The sequence below is a fragment of the Parambassis ranga genome, chromosome 15 (assembly GCF_900634625.1).
Source record: "Parambassis ranga chromosome 15, fParRan2.1, whole genome shotgun sequence".
Lineage (NCBI taxonomy): Eukaryota > Metazoa > Chordata > Actinopteri > Ambassidae > Parambassis > Parambassis ranga.
This window is the reverse complement of record NC_041035.1, coordinates 17,119,415-17,142,469: the sequence shown is the minus strand read 5'-3', so window position 1 is coordinate 17,142,469 and position 23,055 is coordinate 17,119,415. Positions and strand designations below refer to the sequence as shown.

Here is a 23,055-nt window from a genome sequence, read left to right as displayed (position 1 = left end):
AATGGCCACAATCCAGAGCCAACAACTGGACAAAGTCTCGCCTCTTTGAGTCGATATAAATACCCTGCCCTGTCTAATCAGAGGCTGTAAATGTTTATTTATGAGGAATCCAGTCAGATTAGAAGCGTTCCGAAAAAACACTGAAAATGTGTGATTCCTCAACAAACACAGACCATTTCCTCTCTCATGTTATTTCAGTATGCTGACAAGTCCTATTTTTTTCCATTCCACTTACTGTCCAGCATGTAATTTATTCCCAGACTATACATTTTTTGCAGTCCACACTTTGGATTATATTTATTCTGCCTGTAACACACACTCTCCATACGGCGATGAATGTCTTATTTTTGGAAGAATATGTTTCATGCCACGGGGGGGGGGGGGGGGGGGGGGGGGGGGGGTTAAAAGGGCTAAACACAAACACAGAAATGTAGCAACATAGATTTTATTTACTTTTTGAGCACTGTAGAGAGCGGTGCACATATGATCTCCATAGCTTATACCATTTTTATATTAGTTGCATTTTCAAGTAAACAATAAACAAGCTCTACTGACGTTGGAACAAGAATTACTTTTTTACAATTACTATTTTTTTCAAGTAGAATTCTCAACAGCACCATTTCATGGGCTTAATGCATACATTAGCTTTCAGCTTGTTTTTAGCAAGAAAATACATGTCTCTGTCTCGTGGGACTGTACAAATATAAATCATGATTTTTTAAATGATGACTAACAGTCATGATTGGCGGTAGAGTCAAATGCTGCTACCTGAGAACTCTATGTAAGGATAAGCATCACTCTGGAAGTGTGTAGCTTTCTTAGCTTTCTTTGTACATGCAGTAGCTACAGTATGTATTCACATTTCAAACCAATAAGCGAAGCGTTCTGTGGCTGAAATGGTTATAAAATTCATCATGATCTAAGATGCACATTATGCTACATTGTACAGTACGCTGGAAGATTAAACACAGTAAGCATGTAACATGGAAGTTGGGATGTACGCATGTGTGACACTGTTTAACTCTCGCAGCGGTAAATTCTTCATTCGTAACAATAATGCTGATGAGCAGGCATTCAGCGTGGTGCAATCTGACATCTTTTTAAAACCGAAGAACAAAAAATACAGGCCTTACTTTGAAAATAGTCACGTCTGTTCAGTGATACTAAATAAAATGAACGTCCACCCTGTTTCCCTAAATAGATGATAGCTTATATACAAATGGAAGGATGCCACTTTCAGTTGGAAAAGAGTGACAAAGAAAAAATGGTGCATCAAAAGGCAATGGTGCATCAAGTCTAATCCAGGTGACATTGGAGAGCTTAGGGGCAGAGGCCGAAGATCTACTTGCTTTTTAACTACATGTTCACAAACACCCCGACTACTCACAGCCACACTGATGCAGAAACCAGCTGATACCAGTTTCCATTAAAATAATACGATAACTGGAGCTCTGTGGTCCCTGTCCTCCTTCAGTAGCCCCCCACAATATTTACCTTGTAGTCGTCTGTCTAAGTGAGCACATAATTAAAAAAAAAAAACAAGTGTATCTAAGGCCTAAGTTGGCATAGAGTACATGCTGGAGGCAGACAGTGGCAGACGGGAAGTCCTGTAAGTGCACTAAGTAGAAGCTGACACACCTCCCTCCTTCCTGGACACCTGTTAAAAAGCTTATTACTTCTGGCATCCCAAAGGCTTTGAGGAGGTGAGGGTGGTGTGCATGTGTGTGTGTGTGTGTGTGTGCGAGCATGTGTGGAGACTGTACTGCAGTATTGCTGAAGAAGTCCAGAAGGAGGAAGAATGCTGTTCACTCCACTACGCCCATGAGCCTGCACACCCCTCCTTCAATGGCCAAAGACTGTCCAGGAACAGTCCCAGGTGGTAATCTGGATATGTGTGTCTGCGGGCAAAAAAAGGAAGACACACACACACAGACACACAATGAGAAAAACACCTGAAGGGTGATATATATATAGAAAGCAGAGATGGAAGCAGGGGTTTGAACGTATGGAAACTGGAATCATTCTGGCTTAAAAGGGGACAAGGAAGACAAAGTTTTAGGACAGAAGTTTCCACTTTATATGCAGCAAGACGCTGCGTGTCCATGTTCAAACACAACACACTTTAACCAGCCAGGGTTTTCATTCTAGTATAGTCAACTAGACCGGCTAGACCTCTTTATTGCAATTAATTACAGGACTTACATGCCTAATACTGCACAGCACCAAGAGTTTACACCCAAACCTCTCTAAAGCATCATTTTAATTTGATATTTTGTTGAGAAAGGACAAAGTTGAAGATACATGAACATGATGCTCCCTGAGAGAGCATTACAAGTGTTGCATCATGAGCTTGCAGCCCTAAAGTCCAAAGATGCCAAGTCAGTGTTGAGGGAACAGACTTGCTAGTGTTTTGTGTTTGAGAAGAGACAGAGAGGAGTAAGAGGAGGAGGAGGAGGAGGAGGAGGAGGAGGAGGAGGAGGAGGAGGAGGAGGAGGAGGAGGAGGAGGAGGAGGAGGGGACAAACACAGCTGTGAAGTCAGGAGTGATACTTCCACCGGGGGATCAAAGGTGACTGACTCTCCCTGAGCCAATAATGGCTGTCATCCTCCTTCCTCTCTCTCTCTCCACAGAGGCTAACTCTGGCTCCAGCCTTGAGGGAAAAACTACATCCACTTTTTTACCAGACCACTGAATGGGCCTGACATCACTATCCCAGTTGCAACAGTCTACTGCTCCTTTTTGTATATAGAGGCTCAGACTATGGCCTATAGTTACCCCGAGGGCAACTGTCACTACAATGGGACAACAGCCAGACAAGGCCAGGCACACATGGCAACACTCTGAGGGGCTATTACGCCTCTAGTACACATTTCTGGGTTCATCCTCTCCCCCTTCATCTTCAGGGGATGAGGTTAAGGAAAGGCCTTATTTAAACTGTTTTGAGCGAAGGTCCATAGCTGAGTTATAATCAACTAATGGTGACACGTTAAATGTTTTCCTTTTGATGTCTGCATGCCAGAGGGAAAGAGCTTTACGGCGTTTCTTTTAAATCCCTGCCACATTGAGAATACAGCTGAAAATACACTACTGGGTACAATTACCTGCTGGCTGCATGACTTCATATATTTTGCAAGAAAACTGTGTTTGACAATGACACCAATGTGCTCCGGCTCTCACGCCGACACTCAAACACATGCCATATGTTAGGACCTTAATTTTGTTTCAAGCTGACAGGATGGAGAGCATGACTGAGTAGGCAGGAAGAGTCAAAGGCTTACTAAACCAAACAAGTGAGTAATTACCCCACCACAGCGTTAAGAGCATTTGTGTCTTTTCCGTGCTGTGGTGCTGCTTAATAACTAAAGGTTACAGGGACAGAGTAGTTTGGCTGAGTGGTGCCAGATATCACACATAAGATCGCCAATAGGCAAATAATGCTTCATGTGTAAACTGGGCCTGATTTTGACATTATTGTGTAAGAAAATTCATGGTCATGGTCAGAATATCACAATGCCTACAGAGAGTTTGGGGAAAAATAATCATCTTTAACTCATATACCAACTCCAGCCAATGATTGACAGCAATGATATCCGCCATCTTTGATTCCTTTGCTTCATTCCTCCAGCGTTAAAGGTAGGGTAGGAGATTTTGAAAACTCAGTGAGAGTCAGCCAGATTTCAAAAGTAAACACACGCCCCTTTCTCTCGGAGCTCACCCCGAAGCCACGCCTCCCAATCACATGAACGCGCATTACCTGAAGACGAGCTGCGGTCTGTGACTTCGGCCATCATGCACGTACCTCTCTGGTGCGCACAGAGCAGGAAGAAAGTGACAACCAGCCAATACTCCGCGCAGGGTCGTCTCGTAGGATTGGCTGATGTTTTGAGCATTTTATAGCTTCCACAGATGATTCATATTGTTCGTTTTAAAGTAAAACTGCCGAACTAATCGGTTGCTCTCGGATTGTAAAGAGAACTTACACTAATTTAACAAAAAGTGCATCAGAATGAAATCTCCTACCCTACCTTTAAGGTAAGATAAGAGTGAAGTATGGCATCAATGCTTCTTTATAATATTTACCAAACACGTTTCCACTGGCAATCATTTAATGTGATACACACAAAAAAAAACAGAACAGGCAAACTGTCAATAAAGTCTTTCATGTTTTTGTAAAACTGGTTTCCCCACATTTCAAACACCCACAATTATGCAAGAGTTTCACTCTAATTGGATGATTATAATTCTGTAGCAGTTATTTTAATTCATTCGAAGGAAAAAGCCTTTAAATCCTTTGGTGATTGTGCTCAGTGTTATTAGTTCTACAATACAAAACATTGCCAAGGCACTTAGACTGAAACCTTGTTGTTGTGCCAGTCCCAATAAGTGGGCAGACTGCATCTTTTTTTAGTTATTTCAGTGGGTGCTGATGGCTAACAAATTATCATAACTACTTCAAACATGATCTCAGTACTTCAACTCTGACATGAAGAAGACTGATTTGAAGGTTTGTTGGGGCGTGATGTCCATCCTAACATTGTTTTTTCACAATAATAGAGAAGCAGAACTTACTTTGTAAGAAGTCCCTGTGGAATGCATGCTTATAGAAGCAGCATAAACTACGTACAAAGTCAGAGTGGTTGAAAGACAAGCACAGAAATGTAGAATTATTTAAGGTAGACAGAAAAAAAAAGAGAACACACGTGAACCTACAGTGAGCCTGTTGTCAGCTTGTTACCCGGTGACTGAAGTGACCACATGACAGGACTACGGCTGAGTCAAAATATAACATGAAAAACACAGTTCCATTGTATCTGTCGGAGAAAAACAACATTCTTTGGTGATATGAATGTGTTTAGGAGCGAGTGAAGCCACACATTAACACCACAGCGTAGACCAAAGGATAAATTTAGCATTGTGACTATGCTATTGTTTTTGTGTTGTGGTTTTTACATTCTTTTCTTTAAAAAAAAAATAGAAAAACACTCATATGCTATTTATTCTCCTCACAAGATGGATAATAAAAACAACATGTAGTGTAATAAAAGGCATTTGTCATATAATATACAAAGCAGACAGTAACCAGGAGGCATGGATTGCATGCCACTTGATTTTTTTTTTTTTTTTTTAAATTTGATTTTTTCTTTTACACAATTTGAGCAGAAAAAACCTTTATAGTGGTAATGATGTCCAGGACAAGGAGACTGAGCCATGGTGCTGATGTTGTGGACCATACACTTTTCTTTTATCTGCCCAATCATAAAACAATAGTCTAACTGTTTGTGAAGTGTCGCCACTGGGTCGTCCGTGGAGCTTTGTGTAGCTCTGTAAATCATGGCTTGATGTTCTGATGTCTATCCAGTGCAAACACAGGTGAGTGTTTGAGTAGAACCAGATGCTCTCTCTCTCTCTCTATGCAGCACTGCTCCTATTTTACAGTCTAACGTCAAAAGGATTACGATACAGACTCAACTTTCCTCAGTAATGACATCAGATTGAAAAGCAAGAAAAACCTGAGTCGACTGTGACAGACGATTCCGCCTGAAATCCAACATGAAGCACACTTCACTGCCTCTCTAGGTTTGTCAGAATAACATATACACGCAGATCTGACGCTTACAGCTGCTACAACAGAAATCTAGCCTGACCTCTGTCCTAAATACTCTTGCTACTGTGTTTCAGCCCTTTCATGTTCTTATCAAAGAAAAGCAGCGGAAGGCGACCTCTGTCTGCTTAGAAAGGCCTTGCTAATAGGAATGGGAGGAATGTCTGTAGAATAGCAGATGAGTTTGTGGATAGCTTTGGCTCTCACTGTATGCTTAGCAATCTCTGTACCTTACTGCGCTCAAAAACGGCACCGTTATTCAGGAATCATAATAGAGTCAAAAGATGTTGTGGGCTGTAAACTGAGGGCAACCCTGAAAGAAATTATTCTGTGCTCCTTGTTCTGTGGTTAGTGCTGAACAAGCATGAAGAATGCATGGTGACAAATCTGTTTGTTAGGAGTTCCCACTCTTTTTCTATTCTTTTTAAACCAATCTTTACCATTAAGGGTGTGTGTGTGTGTGTGTGTGTGTGCAGGTGGCTATGGAGAGAAAACAGATGCAGCGTGTGGTATGGCATCCCCTCAGTGGCCGTACAGTACGTAGGCAGCGAGCAGAGGCCGTCTCTGGGCCCAGCTGGGGATCAATGAAGTAAAACCCTTGTTTTGCACCCAGTGTGGAGGCATGAAGGATAAAACAGCCAGCTGCTCTGGTATGCAGATGGTGAGGCACACAGGCACATCAGTGCTTCATGATCACCCCTCAACTATCCTCACTCAGTCTCTGATAGAGCAGTGTGAGGTTTGGTGGAGCAGCTGTGTTCTTGGCTACGCTCTCCAATATCACTGTGTCACCACCGGCCCCTCAAGAGGAAGTGGATACCCTTCCCCCAAGAGATCCAGAAACCACTACTGACAGTTGATATTCCTGGATCGGCACCCACTGAGCACATTCATTTGATAAAAAAGGGTTTTGTGCGCATATCCTAATGAAGTGATGACTGGTTCACCACAAACAGACTTTAGAGGTTTTTGTGGTACCCAGCTCTGCCATGTTTCTGCAGTGCTTAAGTTAAGAAGTATTACTGTTCTGAGTGAGCCAGAGTGGCCAAAAAATGCTATTTATTATTATTATTATTATTATTAACGCACAAAGTAGAAAGTACACAGCTCTCTGTGTTCTGCTCACCTCTACACTAACACAGGGGTGACAGGACAGCTTGCATACTCACATTCCAACCCAAAGCTCAATACACAGAGCACATCTGACAAATTGATACTGATATCCCCGGTGGGGCATGACTTTCAGTAAACTTTGTGGTACTTTAGGACCAGGTAGTGGACAGAAAGAGAGAGAGTGGGTGATGAGAGAGCCAGACCACGAGAGACAGAAAAGGACGGGTGAGGGGGGTGGGGCCCGGCGGGGGTGGCGGAGGCCAAACACTTTGAAATCTGAACCAGACTTGAACAACAGTGCCCTCTCTTCATACAGAGTGACAGAGATACATTTGGCAAACAAATCAGTGGGAGCTGAGACTCTCGTCAGAGCCAGCAGGGCACAGCGTTACGCCTGATTGGCCAAGAAGGCATGCTGGCTTTTTAAAATTACATAATTCATGTAAAAAGGCTCTAAAAGATATTTTCTATTAATATATTATTTCATATCACATCATATCAGCCACAGTTTTAGTTTTGGTCCAGATCTTAAGAAGTGTTATATTATAACTAAACTAAAACACATTGCATTTTCATGGATGCATAACTACATTCTCAAATCTGTGTGAGACAAACATGTGCCTATAAATTGCATATATATTTAAAAATGTAAACAATGTAGACTTTATGAATAAACTAAAGAACAAGGAGGCTCACCTTTGCTTTGCTGTCTTGGGCAGACATGTAGCCAACACACATACTCTCTGTGGTGTGGCTCCATAGGAACTCCACTGTGAATGAACCCAGATGAAAAAAGATTAAAAACAAAGTGTATTAACACATTGACTTAATCATATAAAGAGGTCAGAGCACGGGTTCAGGAACAGTTACTAAACTGAATTTCATAAAAAGGGGACGGACATCATTAGTCTTGCCATCTGCCTGAGAGGAAATTTGGCAGGTGACTCGGTGTAGTAAACTCTGAGCATGCCCATTATCATGAAAATATACGACTGGCAGTGGTGACATAACTGCAGCGGAAGGTAAAACTGGAGAACAGAAACGGAGACGATTACAGCACCTAAAGGATGTGGTGTTTGTTCTGGTGAATCAACAGCCCGAGGTAAACCACACTGCAGGAGTGCAACAGTCCATAAACAACAGCAAACAGAGCCCATATATCAGCAAGTGTCACTTTTAACTTTGTATTATTCAGGCTGGCAGAATACACAAAGCACAGCACAACATTAACACCCAGTTGGAAGCTATATGGCCCAAATTATGGACAGAGTTTAGACCTAGTCAAATTCCATGGTGACCGCTTTCTAAAGGGAAACAACATACTCATGAGCTCCAGGTAGAGAAACCAGATCCATCAATACAATCAGCCAAACTGGGCTGTGTTCAGAAAGCCTCCATTTGTCTGAAGATTAGTGGTTGATTCCATGGTGGGAGGTCTCCGTTTGAATCAGAGATGAAGGGTGTGAAACCAGAGCCTGATTGCACTAGTTAAAACCCAGACCACCTGCCAGGAAAGCCACAGAACCTCATCCTCCTGTACATACTCCTCCTATCAAACTAATGACGGATTTTTACATATTTACAGACAAGCCTTTGTAATCAATAACATCAATAACAACTTACCCAGTATACCCTGAATATTCTGAGATGGCTGAGCTTCCACACATCTGCAGCACCGCAAGACAATCACTCCACCCAAAACACGATCTTCACTGGCCAGAAAGGGTGAGCCTGAACACAACAACAAGACAACTTATGACTAAACATAGCATAAAGACACGGAAAGAACGTTTCTCCATTATATTCTTTGTTGTTAAATTAAATTATATTTCACCTACTATCTACAGTAACAGGTTAATAATGGGTAAGGGTTTTTTAAAGTCTCCACACTAAAGAACAAAATATATCAAGCTGCATATTTCACAAACATGACTAAGCTAAATTTCAGTGTGGATTTAGGACCTTTGTTGTTCCTTGACAACTTGAATGAGGTGTGTACAGACAAAAAGCCTTGGATTGGGTGATTAGTTTGGTGCAATAAAGAAAAGAGAAGGGCTTTGCTTTGGAACAGAACAAACTATAAACAGCTATGGCATGTCTTGAAATATTTCAACACAGGAACAAGCTGGGAAATCAGGACCAACTGGTTGATTTGATGAAATATATTGTTGTCTGCATGCCACAGTTCCTTTGTTGCATTTCACACAGATTCTGGTTCCATGTTGTAATGTTCCCCTCTATAAAACACTGTTGTGTGCGTGTCACTTGGAGAGCATTCACACAAAAGCCTAATATTTGCTCTACATGTTTAAAAGGCTTTTGAAATTTGTTTTGTTGAACATGGAATTAGAGAAGCAAGCTTAGGGCGGAAGGATTCTCCATCCTTTTAACGTTAGTTATAAGTATTTTTACTTCGTTACTGTACTTGAGTACATACAATACAATGTCTGTAGTTCCAAGTACATTTATGAATACAGTTGTGTTCATACAGCTGTGCTGGACTGATGTGAGGTCAGACTCTGAATGGAGGTGGTGTCACGCTGCCAGCTGTGTTTCTATAATGTGCCTCAATCATGATGGTGGTGCTCTGGCTCAGGTATAACTAGTTAGCTACTGTCTGCTAACACCGATCCATCCATTAATGTCTGATTAACATGAATCATAACATTAATCTACAGCAGGAATACTGACACGGTAAAAATGGCGAATGCCTGTTTTTTATTAGCAGCCTCTCTGTTCACTTGATGCCCACAGCCTGCCTCATGACACACAGACCTGTCCATAGCTGCTTCTGGGTACATTTCAAAGATGTCTGTATGGAAAATGTTATTTAACTACACATTGTCAATTTTAAGATGATTTCTTTGATTATTTTAAACTGTTCAGATCCATTGCAATGGAAATCAATACTGTATTTTCAGTGCATGAGTACTTTTACTTTTAAAACACATAATAGTACATTTAAAAGTAAGTGCTTAAGACTTTTACTTAAGTGGGATTGTTGATGTAGCACTTCTACTTTTACTTAAGTATATATTTTGCTGGCTATTTGTACTTTTACTTAAGTACCAAGCTTCAGTACTTCCTTCAACACTCGTTATCTATTAGTATTTGCGTTTGACAGGTGCTGTCCTTGACCACCTTTACTTCAAAGAACCTGCCGAGGTAGTGGACCGCGCATGGAGGCTTGATTGGTTCTGCTACAGCAAGATTTATGGAGCTTTGTTTAATTTAAAGTGCATCTTGAAAGTGAACAACAGAAGAATTAACTTCAAAGTGTTGTCCTCAGTGTTACAGATACCCATGACAGAGCCAAACTGGGACAGACTACTGAAGGAGGCCAGAATGAGGCAGAAACCGCCACATGTTTCCACATGTCCTTTCTTCCTCCACTCTGAGCTCTCCCCGTGGTCATTCACAGACGCAGCAAACACACTTAACAAGACTTTCTAAAACTGACCACTTCTGAGAATATGGCAAAAAAAATGACATCTTCATAAAAACTTTCAACAAAACAATTTTGTTTTCCAAAATTATCTGTGGCTGTCAGCTATGATGTTTGGAACATTTAAAGGTCCTGTTTAAACAGTGAAAAGGAACCATAAATCAAAAGCCGCCTCTTCTGGTTCTATTTCCAATGTTTCCAGTTTTTTCGTCCATTCCTTGTGTTATGCAACATCTGTTTGTTTCATTTTGCTTCTCGCAAACACGCTCCTCGGCTGACGACTCTTGTGTGTATGGAAAGAGAGAGGTAATTGGGCTACATGTGATGTGACTCACTGATGAACTTGTTTTGCATAGCCTCCAGCAGTGCTTGGTGGGCATCTTCAGACTGCATGGCAGCAGAGCATTCCCGTGCCAGCATGGTGCGAATCAGATGCTCCCCACAGCCTGGCAAGAGACACAAACACACGGGACAATTGAGTTAACTTTAAGAGAGTTGTAGCACATGTAGTCCAAACCACTTTCACCCAAGAATCCAAGGCACATAAAAAAAAAATCTGTTTTAAAACATCATTTGTGTATGGTAGTAATTATCACATCCCAGTGTTTCACATCTTAAATAGATGCTGAAGACATCAGTATGTACAAGCACTTCCTCATTATCATTTATAATGCTATGCTTTGATATTCCAGTCCTGTTATTAGATCACATTTTACCTATTTCTCGGGTTATTAGGTTATGTAATGGAAAATCATGTGAAATTAAAGCATTCAGGGCCCTCAGCTCATACCAAAAATAGTGCTACTGCAATCGTGTTAGCATTTCCTAGAAGTGTGATTGACCTATTATTATTTTAGGTAACGGAACCTTCCGTTTGCCAGGTACAGCTGCCTTGCTCAAGAGCGAGCTGGCAGAGAAGGTTTGTGTTTCAGTTTTCTGGGCCCCTGAACCCAGCTGGTCTGGGAATTTGAAACAGCTAAGCACACAGTATTAATTCCACTTCTGTAAACTCTGTGCTGTAGCTGCCTCTCTGTCTGACTGCATGGTGTGCATGCATACGTGCAACAGGTATCACCATTACAGCCTCACGCATCATTTTTACGTTAATAGGTTTTAAATTTACACGTTACCATAATGGCTATTTTTAGAAACAAGATTTTCTCTGTTAGTCTCAAATGACCAATCCAGAAATATTATTTACTTGTGTGTGAAGGGTAAACTACTATTTTTATTAGACCACTGCCTAAGAGGGCAGTTGAGACATGAAACTGTGGTGGGACGCAGTCGTGACTAGGGTTGGCTGCTTTTTAGGAGGTACCGGCCAAGTTACATCAGTACCACTGAGTGCCGTTAAATCAATCAATGCCAAATTTTGGTAGCTGACAGTGAATATGATAGAGTGTACGTGAGAGTGAAAGAGAGAAGCAGACTACGTCAGCCCTGCAGCCTGAGTCCAAAATAGTCAAGGCAAGAGCAAGTCAACAGCTGTCACAACTGTGGACACACTTTTCAAAACCGAACACAAACAATTCTCACTATTTGATAGGGTATTGCTAGCAGCTGCAGCCAGCAGTCATCACCAGAAAAAAGCGATACCCTCCATGGACGATAAAAATTTACGCTACTTCATCAAAATTAATATGCAATAAATCAACTAGGTTGTTCTTGTTGTGGATTTTCAAGCTTAGTATTTTACTAGCATTAGCAAACACTGCAACTGGCTGCATCAGAAATCCTTCACCAACTACTATACAAGTTAGTGACAGGGAAATATTCCATTATTTAAGCACTACAGTGGAAACACACATACACACACAGCCAGAAAGGTGCCAGCAGGGTGTGACTTTCAGTTGACTCCATTTAAGTGCCTAAACCCGCCTGATGCTCTTCATTTAGACTTCATGTGGTAAACAGCCCAAAGAGGAAAATAAAGCATTTAGACAAACCTGGCACCATTAAAACCATAGGCAGCCTGCACAACGTCTCACCTTACCCTCCTCTACCACTTCCAAGTCACAACATAGCAGGTGTGCTTTTTTATATTGTGGATAATAGGCCACTTTACAGCTTAAAGGACAAACAGCAAAACCAGGACTGTGTGTGCTTTTGAGGTAAAGACAGGTACCAACTGCATGCTGCATACTTACAACACAGTCTTTGTCAAACATTTAACCCTACTCAGAAAAAAACACAATGAGAGGGAAAACAACACACATCTGGCAAAAGCTCCTGTGAAAGCCCATAAAGACTGCAGAATATAGCCGCATTGTTTCTGTAAACACAAATGAAGGCCCCATAAAAAAAAAAAAAAAATCAGGTAACTACAACAGAACTGAACGCAGGTCTGTAACTGTGGAGACCAAAAGCCTGGAGCAATTTGAAGGTCTTATTCAAGGATTGGATTGGACAAGTGCTTTGCCTTTTGCACTGTGTTTTGTACCACTGCATCCAAAAGGAGCTGGATATGACGGCAGCACAAACACAGCTGAACTTCAACGCCGGCAGCAACTCACCAGAACAGAGATGTAAAAAAGGGAGAGGCCACAACCAACAGCAGCAAGAGTAAACAGTGAAGTTTGTGAGTTGTTCTCTAACTGACCACAGCAAAGTAAGTCAGTAAAACAAAGACCCACAGGAGCCGCATATTATTAAACTGACTAGAATTAAAGAGACAGGATGGGCAGAGTGAAGATGTGAGTGCCATAGCAGGTAAGGACCCTGCTCTTTGTGTCAGAAATAAATCGATTGTGTTTTTGTGTCTTTTGATGGAAAGCCTTTTATGTTGGAAAATTAAAAACACGTGTTGTACTGGAACACACATTACTCTCTCTGAACCCATAAGGCTTGCAGTTTTCTTTCTTTTTTTTTGAGAGGGGGGGGGATAACATCAAAGGCCGAGCCACAATATAGGAAGACATGGTGAGGTAAGAACACATACAGAAGGAACATCTACTACTATTGATCAACCACCCTTGATTCAATATCAGTTCTGTCTGTGCTTTTGTAATGCTTGATTCCTTCCACCACTACTACCTTCACCAGACAACTCAGGTAGCAATCACTGAGGGCAAAGACGACCCTGATGACAAATATACACGTGTCTCAGCCAAGAACCGAAGCCAACAGTGCTGCTGGTGACTGTGAGACGCAGCAGAAGGAAAGTGGTGCACAGCATGAGTCATCATCACCTTTTCTTTTTTATAAAAAAATGTTTTCCAGAACGTTAAGATACCATTAGAATGCCTACACATTTTCTAGCCAGACACTGGTGCATTTAAGATGCATCATATGAAAACACTTAAACATCAGATTTGAAGCATGTGACCAACACTGGAATTCATGTGTGGTCATAGATATAAAAATGTACAGAACTAAATCAACGTCACGCTAACAAAAACCACAAGGAGGGTAAAAATTTTTTAGCAAGGTTATTTTCTGTCATTTTGTGTTGCAGTGAGATGGACCAGAGAATTACAAAAGTACAGGATGGAGGAATACATTCCATGGTAGGTCCAGTAGAGATAGCAGATCGCATCGGACCTCCATAAGCTTGTGTTGTTACAGTCTTCCATGACTATATATAAGCACAGCGTAAAAATGTAAAAAAAAACTGTATCATTGGTGTGACTACATATAACTCAAGCTTCAGCCTGTCTGATCAAATCAGCTCATCTGCACTGAGATGCACTGAGCTACAGATCCACATCAAAAGGTTTTTAATGTTCCCCAGAAGCTATGTCTCAGACATCTACACATCTTAAAGAAGAGGCGTAGCTCACATTCAAAACCAGACAGAGCACAGCCAGCAATGTTGCTCTCAGCTAAAAGAGGCACATACTAACCCTTATTTCAGGAAACACAATGCAAGTTGTATACATGTGGTATGTTCAAGAAGAACTTGTTTTTGCAATGAGATCCTGAAAAGGAAGGATGTCTTTTAACAGTTGTTTGCTGTTGTAATTTCAGTCAGACAAATCCAGGGCTTAGGTGTAAGGGTTTGGGTTGTACTGACTTTTTTAAACCATTTAAAATACTGCTCTGCTGAGTGTATGCGTCGTCAGCCCTCTGCAAAGTGCGTCTTAAATCAACCTGACATGAAGAGTTACTTGACTGTTCAGACAAAATGAGGAAGAACTCAAATATTTGCCGCAGTAGTAAATTTCTAACATTTTTAGGTCATTTTTGTTGCAGAGACTGAATTATTTAAAGCAGTCTTTGCGATCTATTTTACAGCCTTCAAAGCTTTAAGCCTAAAAACTTTAATTTTCTATGATACATTATTAACAACAGAAACTGATAAAGACACATTTATGGTGATGGTGCTCATCATACATGCAAAATACATAAAAGAAATATACAAAGGACTCATATGAGCAACCTTTAGCTGTTCTAATTGTCATTCTCATTTAAACCAACAAAGGTTTGATCCAAATCTCCATAACTACATGTTGCCAATCTGCACTGCACTCCCAGCAGTTCTCCTATCGCATCCAGCAGGTGTCACATGTCAAACATCAATGCAAATCCAAAGAGCTCTGCAATGCACTTGGCATGCAGCTGACTAACAAAGAGCAGAGTATGATGACTCAATCAGCTGAGGAAGTGACTGATGAGACTCACTCGGCAGGAATGGTTGGAGGTCATGATTGGAAAGTATTATCAGGCTTTTTGAAGCCTGACTCACTGGGCCTGATTCAAATCATCTCCAAAACAAAGACAGCCTGATGGTAAACTGTACAAGTGAATGTATGCAGACATGGACACACACACACAGTTGCAAAGTTGAGAATGTGCTGATATACCTGAGGTACTCACTGCTGTAGAGTAAGGGTTCATGTTACAAGCATTTTCCGCCCAGCAGCCACATCCATAATGAGCAGCCTGAGGAGACATAGAAAAACAAGACCTTTCCTTAATTTTCAAAATATTGACTTTGAAAGAGGTAAAAAAATAAACATGCAACAGGATGAATCGGTCATTTAGGCCTAGATTAGATTTCCACAGCTTGCTAGTTTAGCATGGCACCGTCACAGCTCAATTACTCTGAGCTTTAACCGATAATAAGGTGATGGCAGTAAATGATTCCTATTCATTCACCCTCCTCCTCCTCCTCCTCTTTCTTGTGTTGTTTTTTCCAGCTAAGCTGCTTTTATAGAAACTCACAAAGTTTAATTTCATCAAACAATAGAAATGCTAGACTAACACAGCGAAGGGGGGAATCAAAGGATTCCCCCTCATTGGTAACAGCTGCTTTCTGAAAACTTCAATCTTTAGTTTCTGTGATGGTGGGCCGAGCAACTTCAAGCCACTGGAGGGCATAAAAACTCAAAAAACTCCCTGCAAAATGATGTTCTAAGTTTGCAGATCTATCAGCAAACTATAATCCTTCCAATGGAACTAGAGAGTGTAGACATGTTGATGACATGATGATGATGTTGCCAATCACTTTGGGAAGGACACCCTACGATTGGTGAGGGAACATGAAAAGACCTCTAGGAAACTGGCAGACTACAGGCCAGTCGTTAGACACACCTGGCCCAGTCAGCCAGAATACCACAGGTAAGTATGGAAAATTGTTTTTTTAAAGTTTTTTAAGTTTTTTAAGTTTTTTCCCAGACCCACCCACATAGGTCTGTAACCACATATAAACCATGTTTCCCCACCAAACAGTTAGAACTGATGAAGCTGCTTGGATGAGCAGCGAAACGTCTTCAAGAAAACTCTAAGTCCAGACGCCTTGCTTCGATCTTCTCTACGTAGAGAGTGTAGAGTTTGAAAATTGGTTGATGTCCCCCACCAGTCTAATAAATAACCGACATAGCGACCATTCAGGGCTAAAAAAAAGGAGAACGGGCTACCTGGCCAACCCTGCCTGGGTGTTTCATAGCCAAGCCTCCACTGGACACGGCTGCAGCTACGTTCCCTTCCAGGTCTACCACAACAGCTCCAACTGTGTCGAGGCACCCTGAGCCATTCTCCTACATCAGATGAAGAAATAAAGTCACATGATTATGAAAAACGACATAAATGACAATTACTGTATAATAAAAATATCAACAGAGAAATCAAACTTCTTCATTATTAACGTGAGATGTCATCCTCGCCTAAGAATATTTTCAAAACACAGCACTGCAAGAATCTATGAATCATCTGCGCCTTCATATGTCATAAACATGTTGCTGCTGTAATTTCAGTCAGCTGTTTCCTTCCCTGATTGCAGTGTGCGTTGGAAGTGATTTGTTTGTGAACCATCATGAGTCAGACTTCCGTGGAGTTCTATGGGGTGAGGGTGCAAATTGGCATTATGATACATGTTCAGAAGTCTACCATAAGCTGAAGATCTCGATTAAACCTTGGACATAAAAAAGGCAAACTGGAAGAAAAAACAACAACATTCCCATCTGTCTTATTCTCTCCTAAATCAGCACTGTCTGCAGGCCTCCTGAGGCCAAAAAGAGCCAGAGCCAGCTATTGTGAAATGCCACAAAGACCATCCTGTCATATATTATCAGTGTTTCCCAATAGAAAATACACAGTAAATAAAAAGTGTAAACCTGAAGGGCGTCTTTGGATATATATCAATATGCTTTCCTAATAACACTACATGGCATCATGAGACAGGTGCCTATGTTGCACAGAGAAAAAAAAAAGAACAGAGAGATTTTATTACTTGGCAAAAGGACAGAAGCATAAAAAGAACACTGTGTATGAAAATCAAAACCAGACTGCAATAACCTGTTTTAATCCTGCCTCTAACCTGCATTCCTGATACAAATTTTAGCTATTTCCCGTTTAAATGATCTTACATTGCATATAGAAAAATTAAAGTACCCTATAATCCTGAAGCCAGAATCACTGAATCTGTTGTAGGGAGTATTACGTCAGTTCAACTGCACCATGTTTGTCTTAAACAGATCGAGAGGTTTTGAGTAAACACAAAAAAGAGACAGATAAAAAACAGGACGACTCAATCTTTAAGCTCTCATTATGGGAACTAGCCATTTGACACAAAAATTGATCATACATCACTTGAGTCAACAAACAGTCCATATAAACTGTTAGTCTTTCTTTTAATGAATATATCATTAATACTGAGCACTGACGTAACAGAACTGAATAAACATTAATACCATTCAAAAACTGGCCCAGTGAAGCACATCAGACTGCGGTCGTTTACACGTTTTACTCCATTTAACACAATTCACGTCTAAACCAAGATAAACTTTCCCACCGTCCTCTGTGCAGCTTCCACTGCTATAGTCTAGGAGTTATAGAGTGAGGCTGCTTTCAGCTCAGCTCATCATGGGGCCACTCTCCAGTTGTGCTGCTCAGGGCACTGAAACTCTGTACTGACTCTTTGTCAGCGCTCTAATCCTTTCTTGGAACTGTCTGTACGACCCAGTCATGCCACTTCCTTTGATAACCCTGTGAGAAAGTTGAGATCATAACTGACTGAATGCATCTTGTGGAGTCCTAAAACAAAGAAAAAAGTTCCCAGCATTTTTTTTTTTATTTATTTGATGAAATTTATCCCCATGGATAACTGATTTAGAACTTGCAGAGTGAAGTGCAAAGATTAAACTCCGGACTTATGGACCACACAAAATTCACTAATAATAGTCTCAGTAGACCAAGCAGTGCAGAAACCACATGCTCTTGCTGATTTTGCACAAGGTTAAAGTACTTAACACCACGGTTTATCTTTCAGCACACTGTCTCTTTGCTTATTGCACTCTGCCCACAGAGGCTTTAACAAAAGTCTACAACCAAACAGTTTGCTCTCAATTTAAGACCACAGCAAACAGCTTTGTTTGAGGTGTTTGCTTGACAAATGTAGCATTTTATCTCCCCGCCAAACAGCCCTTTATTGCTCACTACCTGAACTGTTTGCCTGCACTCAACAAAGGCCCATTCAAACATGAGAGGTCAGTACTACTACTACTACAACCTAAATCTTGTCTTTTACTGCAGACTGCACAACAAAACATGATTTGTTTAGGATCCATTCCCATTGTGTGTTGGGGGGGGGGGGGGGGGGATCTGAGAACGATCATGCTTTGTGAACATTGAACTCACAGTTTCACTTGATTGTCGTCTTTTCTTCGTCTGATTATGTCCTGTGTCCATTTTCTCTGCCAGTTCCATCTTTCGCTTGTTCCTCTTGTAGGCAGATAAACTGAACTCTGGATGTGACAGAATACTGTTGTTCTACTGCACCCACAACACTTTAGTCATGTCTTCCAAATGTGTAATAAGGACAGACATTTAGGTCAGTATTACTACTATAGAAACAAATGTGCAATGATACTCACTGGTGGCCATTTTCTCGACAGGACACGGAGGTATTCCGTGGCTCACTGCCCAGTCATGTGCTCCTCGACCCACTAAAAAGCTGACAGAAGAATAAGATTTAAGGTGAGTGTATCGTCGTGTTAACTAAACATTAATAATTAGCCATGATAATCACCATGGTGGTATTCTGCCAGCTGATAGTTTCCCTTTCTGTGCTTCACTCAGCAGACGGTTTGCAACCAAGACTGGATTCTTTATGCCTGAAGGAAAAGTCAGACTTATCACAGGACTGACAGTTCATTCCAAGCGATGGAAATACAGTGTTACAATGTGAATACATTTAATGTCAAGAGACATCAATTAGGATTAAGGTTTGCCAGAAAATATAATTAACTCTTCAGCCAAAGCAAATAAGAGTGAATAATGGATTTTAAATTTAAAGAGTCTGCATGTCAAGTACTAGATTTTCAACATAAACAAGGTGCTCCACATATTTCTGCCATGTTGTCTGGCATACACAGGTACACTGATGAAAGCTGGGTTTCATATACTTAAACAAATCTTAGTAAATCATGAGGCCAGACAATCGGTTGTTTTTTGGACAGAGAAGTGCCAGCTGTCAGGTCTTGACTAAAAAAAGTGGGAGGTTCATCCCCCATATTGTGATGCCAGTGGCTCTGAGATAGCAAAAAGTACAAGACTAAAACGTATGACAGATATAGGACTGATTCATGGCCATCAGGTCCAGGTGACTGAATGACCACATATGTAGTAACTCACCACTTATGGCTCCTACAGCACCGAAATGCAGTGACTTTCCATCCATGATACTCGCGTCACATTCAATTTCCCCTGACAAATTGAGGTTGGATCCCATGCCAGCATTTGTAAAAGGAGAGTCCTGAGAACAATCACAACATGCAGAGTCTATAATAAAACAAGGTATGTGATGAATCATACCGTCAGTGTTAGGAAAGCCACTCTTTTTTTTTCTGTTTCATTCTAACAAAAATTGGCCGCTCTTAGATAATGACCCTGCCTAATTTGCAGTTTTACAACTTTACTTTGGAAGAGCTCTATCAAAAGAAAACCACGATAAGGACTGAGAACTGAGAACAGGATTTTACAACGTTCTGAACTACAAATTGTGGCTGCAACCAGTCAAGCAATCAGACCTTTGAACACCTATGTTTATTGTTATTCTGTCAGACTGCAGACATCGTACGACTGGCATCTGGTATACCGTATTATTTATATTGTCTATCAAACTCATTGTTCTTGATTTGTCCTCAAGAAAACCTCTTACATCATCTCACAGGTTGTGTGCACATGCATCAGAAGCTGGAGGAGAATAAACACATGCACATGATGCATTTCACATTTCTTATCCTCACTGAAAGGTTTTTGGATGCCTTCTTCTTCTTCTTTTTAAATCCCATCTGGGTTTTTATATTAATTGTTTGACATCATGTAGATGAGGTGTTACTAAACACAAGGTTAATAAAACTTGATTTTATGTAATCAAACCTGGATTGCATTCAACTAACCTCAAGTTCAACTAGTGCCGCAGCCACTGCTTCCACCGCAAGAGCCCCGGCTTTGAGCTGGTCCACAGCCTGGAAAGAAAGAAAGAAAGAAAGAAATGATTTCACTGCCCTGCTAACTAACAATGTTCTTAGTGTAAAGCAACTGTGATGGCAGACGTGAGGATGGAAGGAACAATGAAGGAAACTTAATACATTGTTGAGAAGAACCTGCTTTAAGATGCCAAAGAACAAAGACGTTCCCTTAGTGAACAAATTAATTTTAATGCAGCCAAATGAAAACTGGAATGACTTCAAAACAAGAACTTTAAAGTACCTAGTGAGGACAGCCAAACTACAGATTGGAATCCCACTCAAAATACATATTTGCAATGACAGCTGTTCACAGATGCTCCCCATCCAGTCTGAGCCAACTCAAGCAAACCACAAGACAATCTGACAATTTTTTTTTCAAGCAGGCAATGAATCCAAAACATGCGGCGCTTCAGGTAAAGCAGTTTATTAGAAAAAAACATGAAGGTACTCTGTGATGAGACACAGCAATTAAACTGTAAAATTACAGGACTGAGGGTTTGGGTTGATAGGACTTCATCATAAAACACAGTTATCATTTACAATAACAACTTTCCTCTGGTAATTACCATTTTTTAGGCCTCCCCACAGACACATCTTGGTGACTGTTTGCTTTTCTATAATCCTGTCTGGGATTACTATGTTATCATGATGTTTGCTCCTTGAGACACTCAACAATTTAGCCAAGACAACTTAATGCATTTCATCTAGAAATAGAAGAGAAAAACTAAAATTCCCCTGAAGTACTGCATCTCTCTGAATCTTTTTACCCAAATCACACACATTTTATGTAATCTACTAATAGAATAATAACTAATGTAATATTTAAAATTTGCTAAGCTTCCTCTGAAAATGTTTGGAGCCCCCATGTGGAGGTTCAGTTCCCAGTTTAATACACCCTATTGTAAACCAAATAATTCACATGTAAATGAAATCATTCTTCCAAAGCAGGTAAGCCCTGAAGAGAAACGTTATGATTTTTAATCCGAGCATTTTAGCAGTGTCACTGCTGTCTAGTGTCAAATCATTTAGATTGAAGGAATACGTTCGCCAACCATGTGACCAAAAAGAACATGGCTGTGTTGTTTGTTGTGCACATGAATGTGCTGTTTGCCTTTGTACTGCTCATAAAGTTCAACTTACCCGCTGACAGGCTCTTTTGCACACATGCTTGTACTCCTTGGCCTTAGATTCAGAATGGTACCCAGCTCCTGGAAACAACCATTATTACACAATCATTAACTTTTACAACAGGAAGTTGTGTATAGGACATGTAACACATCAGTAGATATATATCTAAGTAAGTTCAGAATCAGAATCAGAATTCCTTTATTTATCCCCGAGGGGAAATTCTTTTTTGTTACAGACAAATATAATATATAATATATATATATAGAAATATATAATAAATATCTAAATACCTAGATAGCATTTAAATCCCTGAGTAGTATCTAAAGAAGAAGAACATATTTACTATTGTATAAAAACCTTTACATAGTAAAGAGCATGACATGAATGTACCAGTATGAATGTACAGTGTCTGAGTGACTGTTACAGTTCAGAGTTCAGTAGTTTGATTGAGACAGGCAGGAATGACTTCCTGTGTCTCTCAGTGGTGCATCGTGGGAGTCGAAGTCTGTTGCTGAAAGAGTTGCATTGTTTATTTCTGCTTGTTTATGATGGTGTGCAGACTCACCTGCATGCACTAACACAAATCCACCCACACCTTTGGACCTCTGATTCTTGCACGGCTCCTGTTTTTTGGACCATGAGTTGGTGAGGGGAGAGGAGGGCGGCTGCTCTTCAGCAGGATTCATTAGATTTTCCATAACCCCTGCATAACTTGACAAGCCTATCATTGCCTAAACTGACAATGATGATGAGAAGATCATTTTCAGTGTGTACCTGTGACGGAAAAAGGAATACAAGTGTTACTATTGTGGGATAGTAACACTCTAAACAGCACCACTACATCAGCAATTCCCCTGACAGCGTTATTGTGGACTCTTTCAATCATCAATGAACCACAAACAATCACTTATCATCCACCATTGTTAGTGATAACAATGAAGAACACACAACGTTGCATTCAGGTGATAACTTGAGAAAACTATGCCGCCTAACATCCACCGTTTACAACGTTATCTAAAAAAATGCTATTCATAGTGCTAATCAACATGATAAATCTCGTAAACGTGAGTTTATGTTATCAATAACTTTCCAAACTCTTACTGTAACGTCAGGCATGTTATTCTTTAAAGTCTACGATATTGCGTGGGTGTTATTTCGTTTTTATTACGTATTTATTCACCAGTTAAAATGACACTACGGACAAATGGCGACAGATAAAACATTTAAAGTTAAGCTAGCGATCCTGTGTTGACGTTAGCTCGTTAGCCAACAGCTCGCTAACACAGCAACAAAACACTCACAACTTCCAGTTTTCCCTCCTCTCCTTTTAGCGACACGACTGCCTGCTAACCGCGGCGTTTCCTGCTATGTGTCTGATAGACGTGAAGGACAGACGAGCTGCTAAATGTAACTGTGACAAACTTTGCTGTCACACACTTTCACTCATCTGTGCTATCCATAGCTAGTTAGCTAAAGCACACGCAAGTACTTCCTGGTTCAGGTACACGTTGCTAAGGAAGTGCGCAGCGTGCAGGAAAACACTGGAACACGTGGAGAAAACCGGACAAATTAAAAGCTGGTACAAATTACTAAAACCTTGTAGATGTTTAAAAATTCTAGTAACAAGCAAACGAAAATATAAGACAAAAAACATGATATTGAGCATAAATTAATATTAATGAAAAAGGAAAGAAATAAAATAGGAAACTAATATATTCTATATATATCTATATATTATAATTTATAGCCTGAACAGATTATTTTCATGTTTATGTCACATTCTAACTGTATAATTGTTGATATGTTTTGTATTTAAATTAAAATGCTTCTATTTATTTGTGGCTGCTTGTATCTAT

At 40.5% G+C, this 23,055-nt stretch overlaps 1 protein-coding gene across 1 annotated transcript; it reads right to left on the bottom strand.

Moving 5' to 3' along the window:
* Positions 1–466: 466 nt before the first annotated feature.
* tasp1 (taspase, threonine aspartase, 1) lies at positions 467–22,689 on the bottom strand. The gene is made up of 14 exons (XM_028422745.1): positions 22,501–22,689; positions 21,765–21,973; positions 21,212–21,279; positions 20,000–20,068; positions 19,233–19,353; positions 18,628–18,712; positions 18,473–18,552; positions 18,237–18,343; positions 16,019–16,138; positions 14,963–15,041; positions 10,496–10,606; positions 8,339–8,446; positions 7,412–7,485; positions 467–1,898 (listed from the first exon to the last, which is right to left on the bottom strand). The coding sequence occupies exons 2-14, from the start codon at positions 21,925–21,927 to the stop codon at positions 1,806–1,808; spliced, it is 1,278 nt and encodes a 425-aa protein (XP_028278546.1). The 5' UTR covers positions 21,928–21,973; positions 22,501–22,689; the 3' UTR covers positions 467–1,805.
* Between the last annotated feature and the right edge of the window lie 366 nt (positions 22,690–23,055).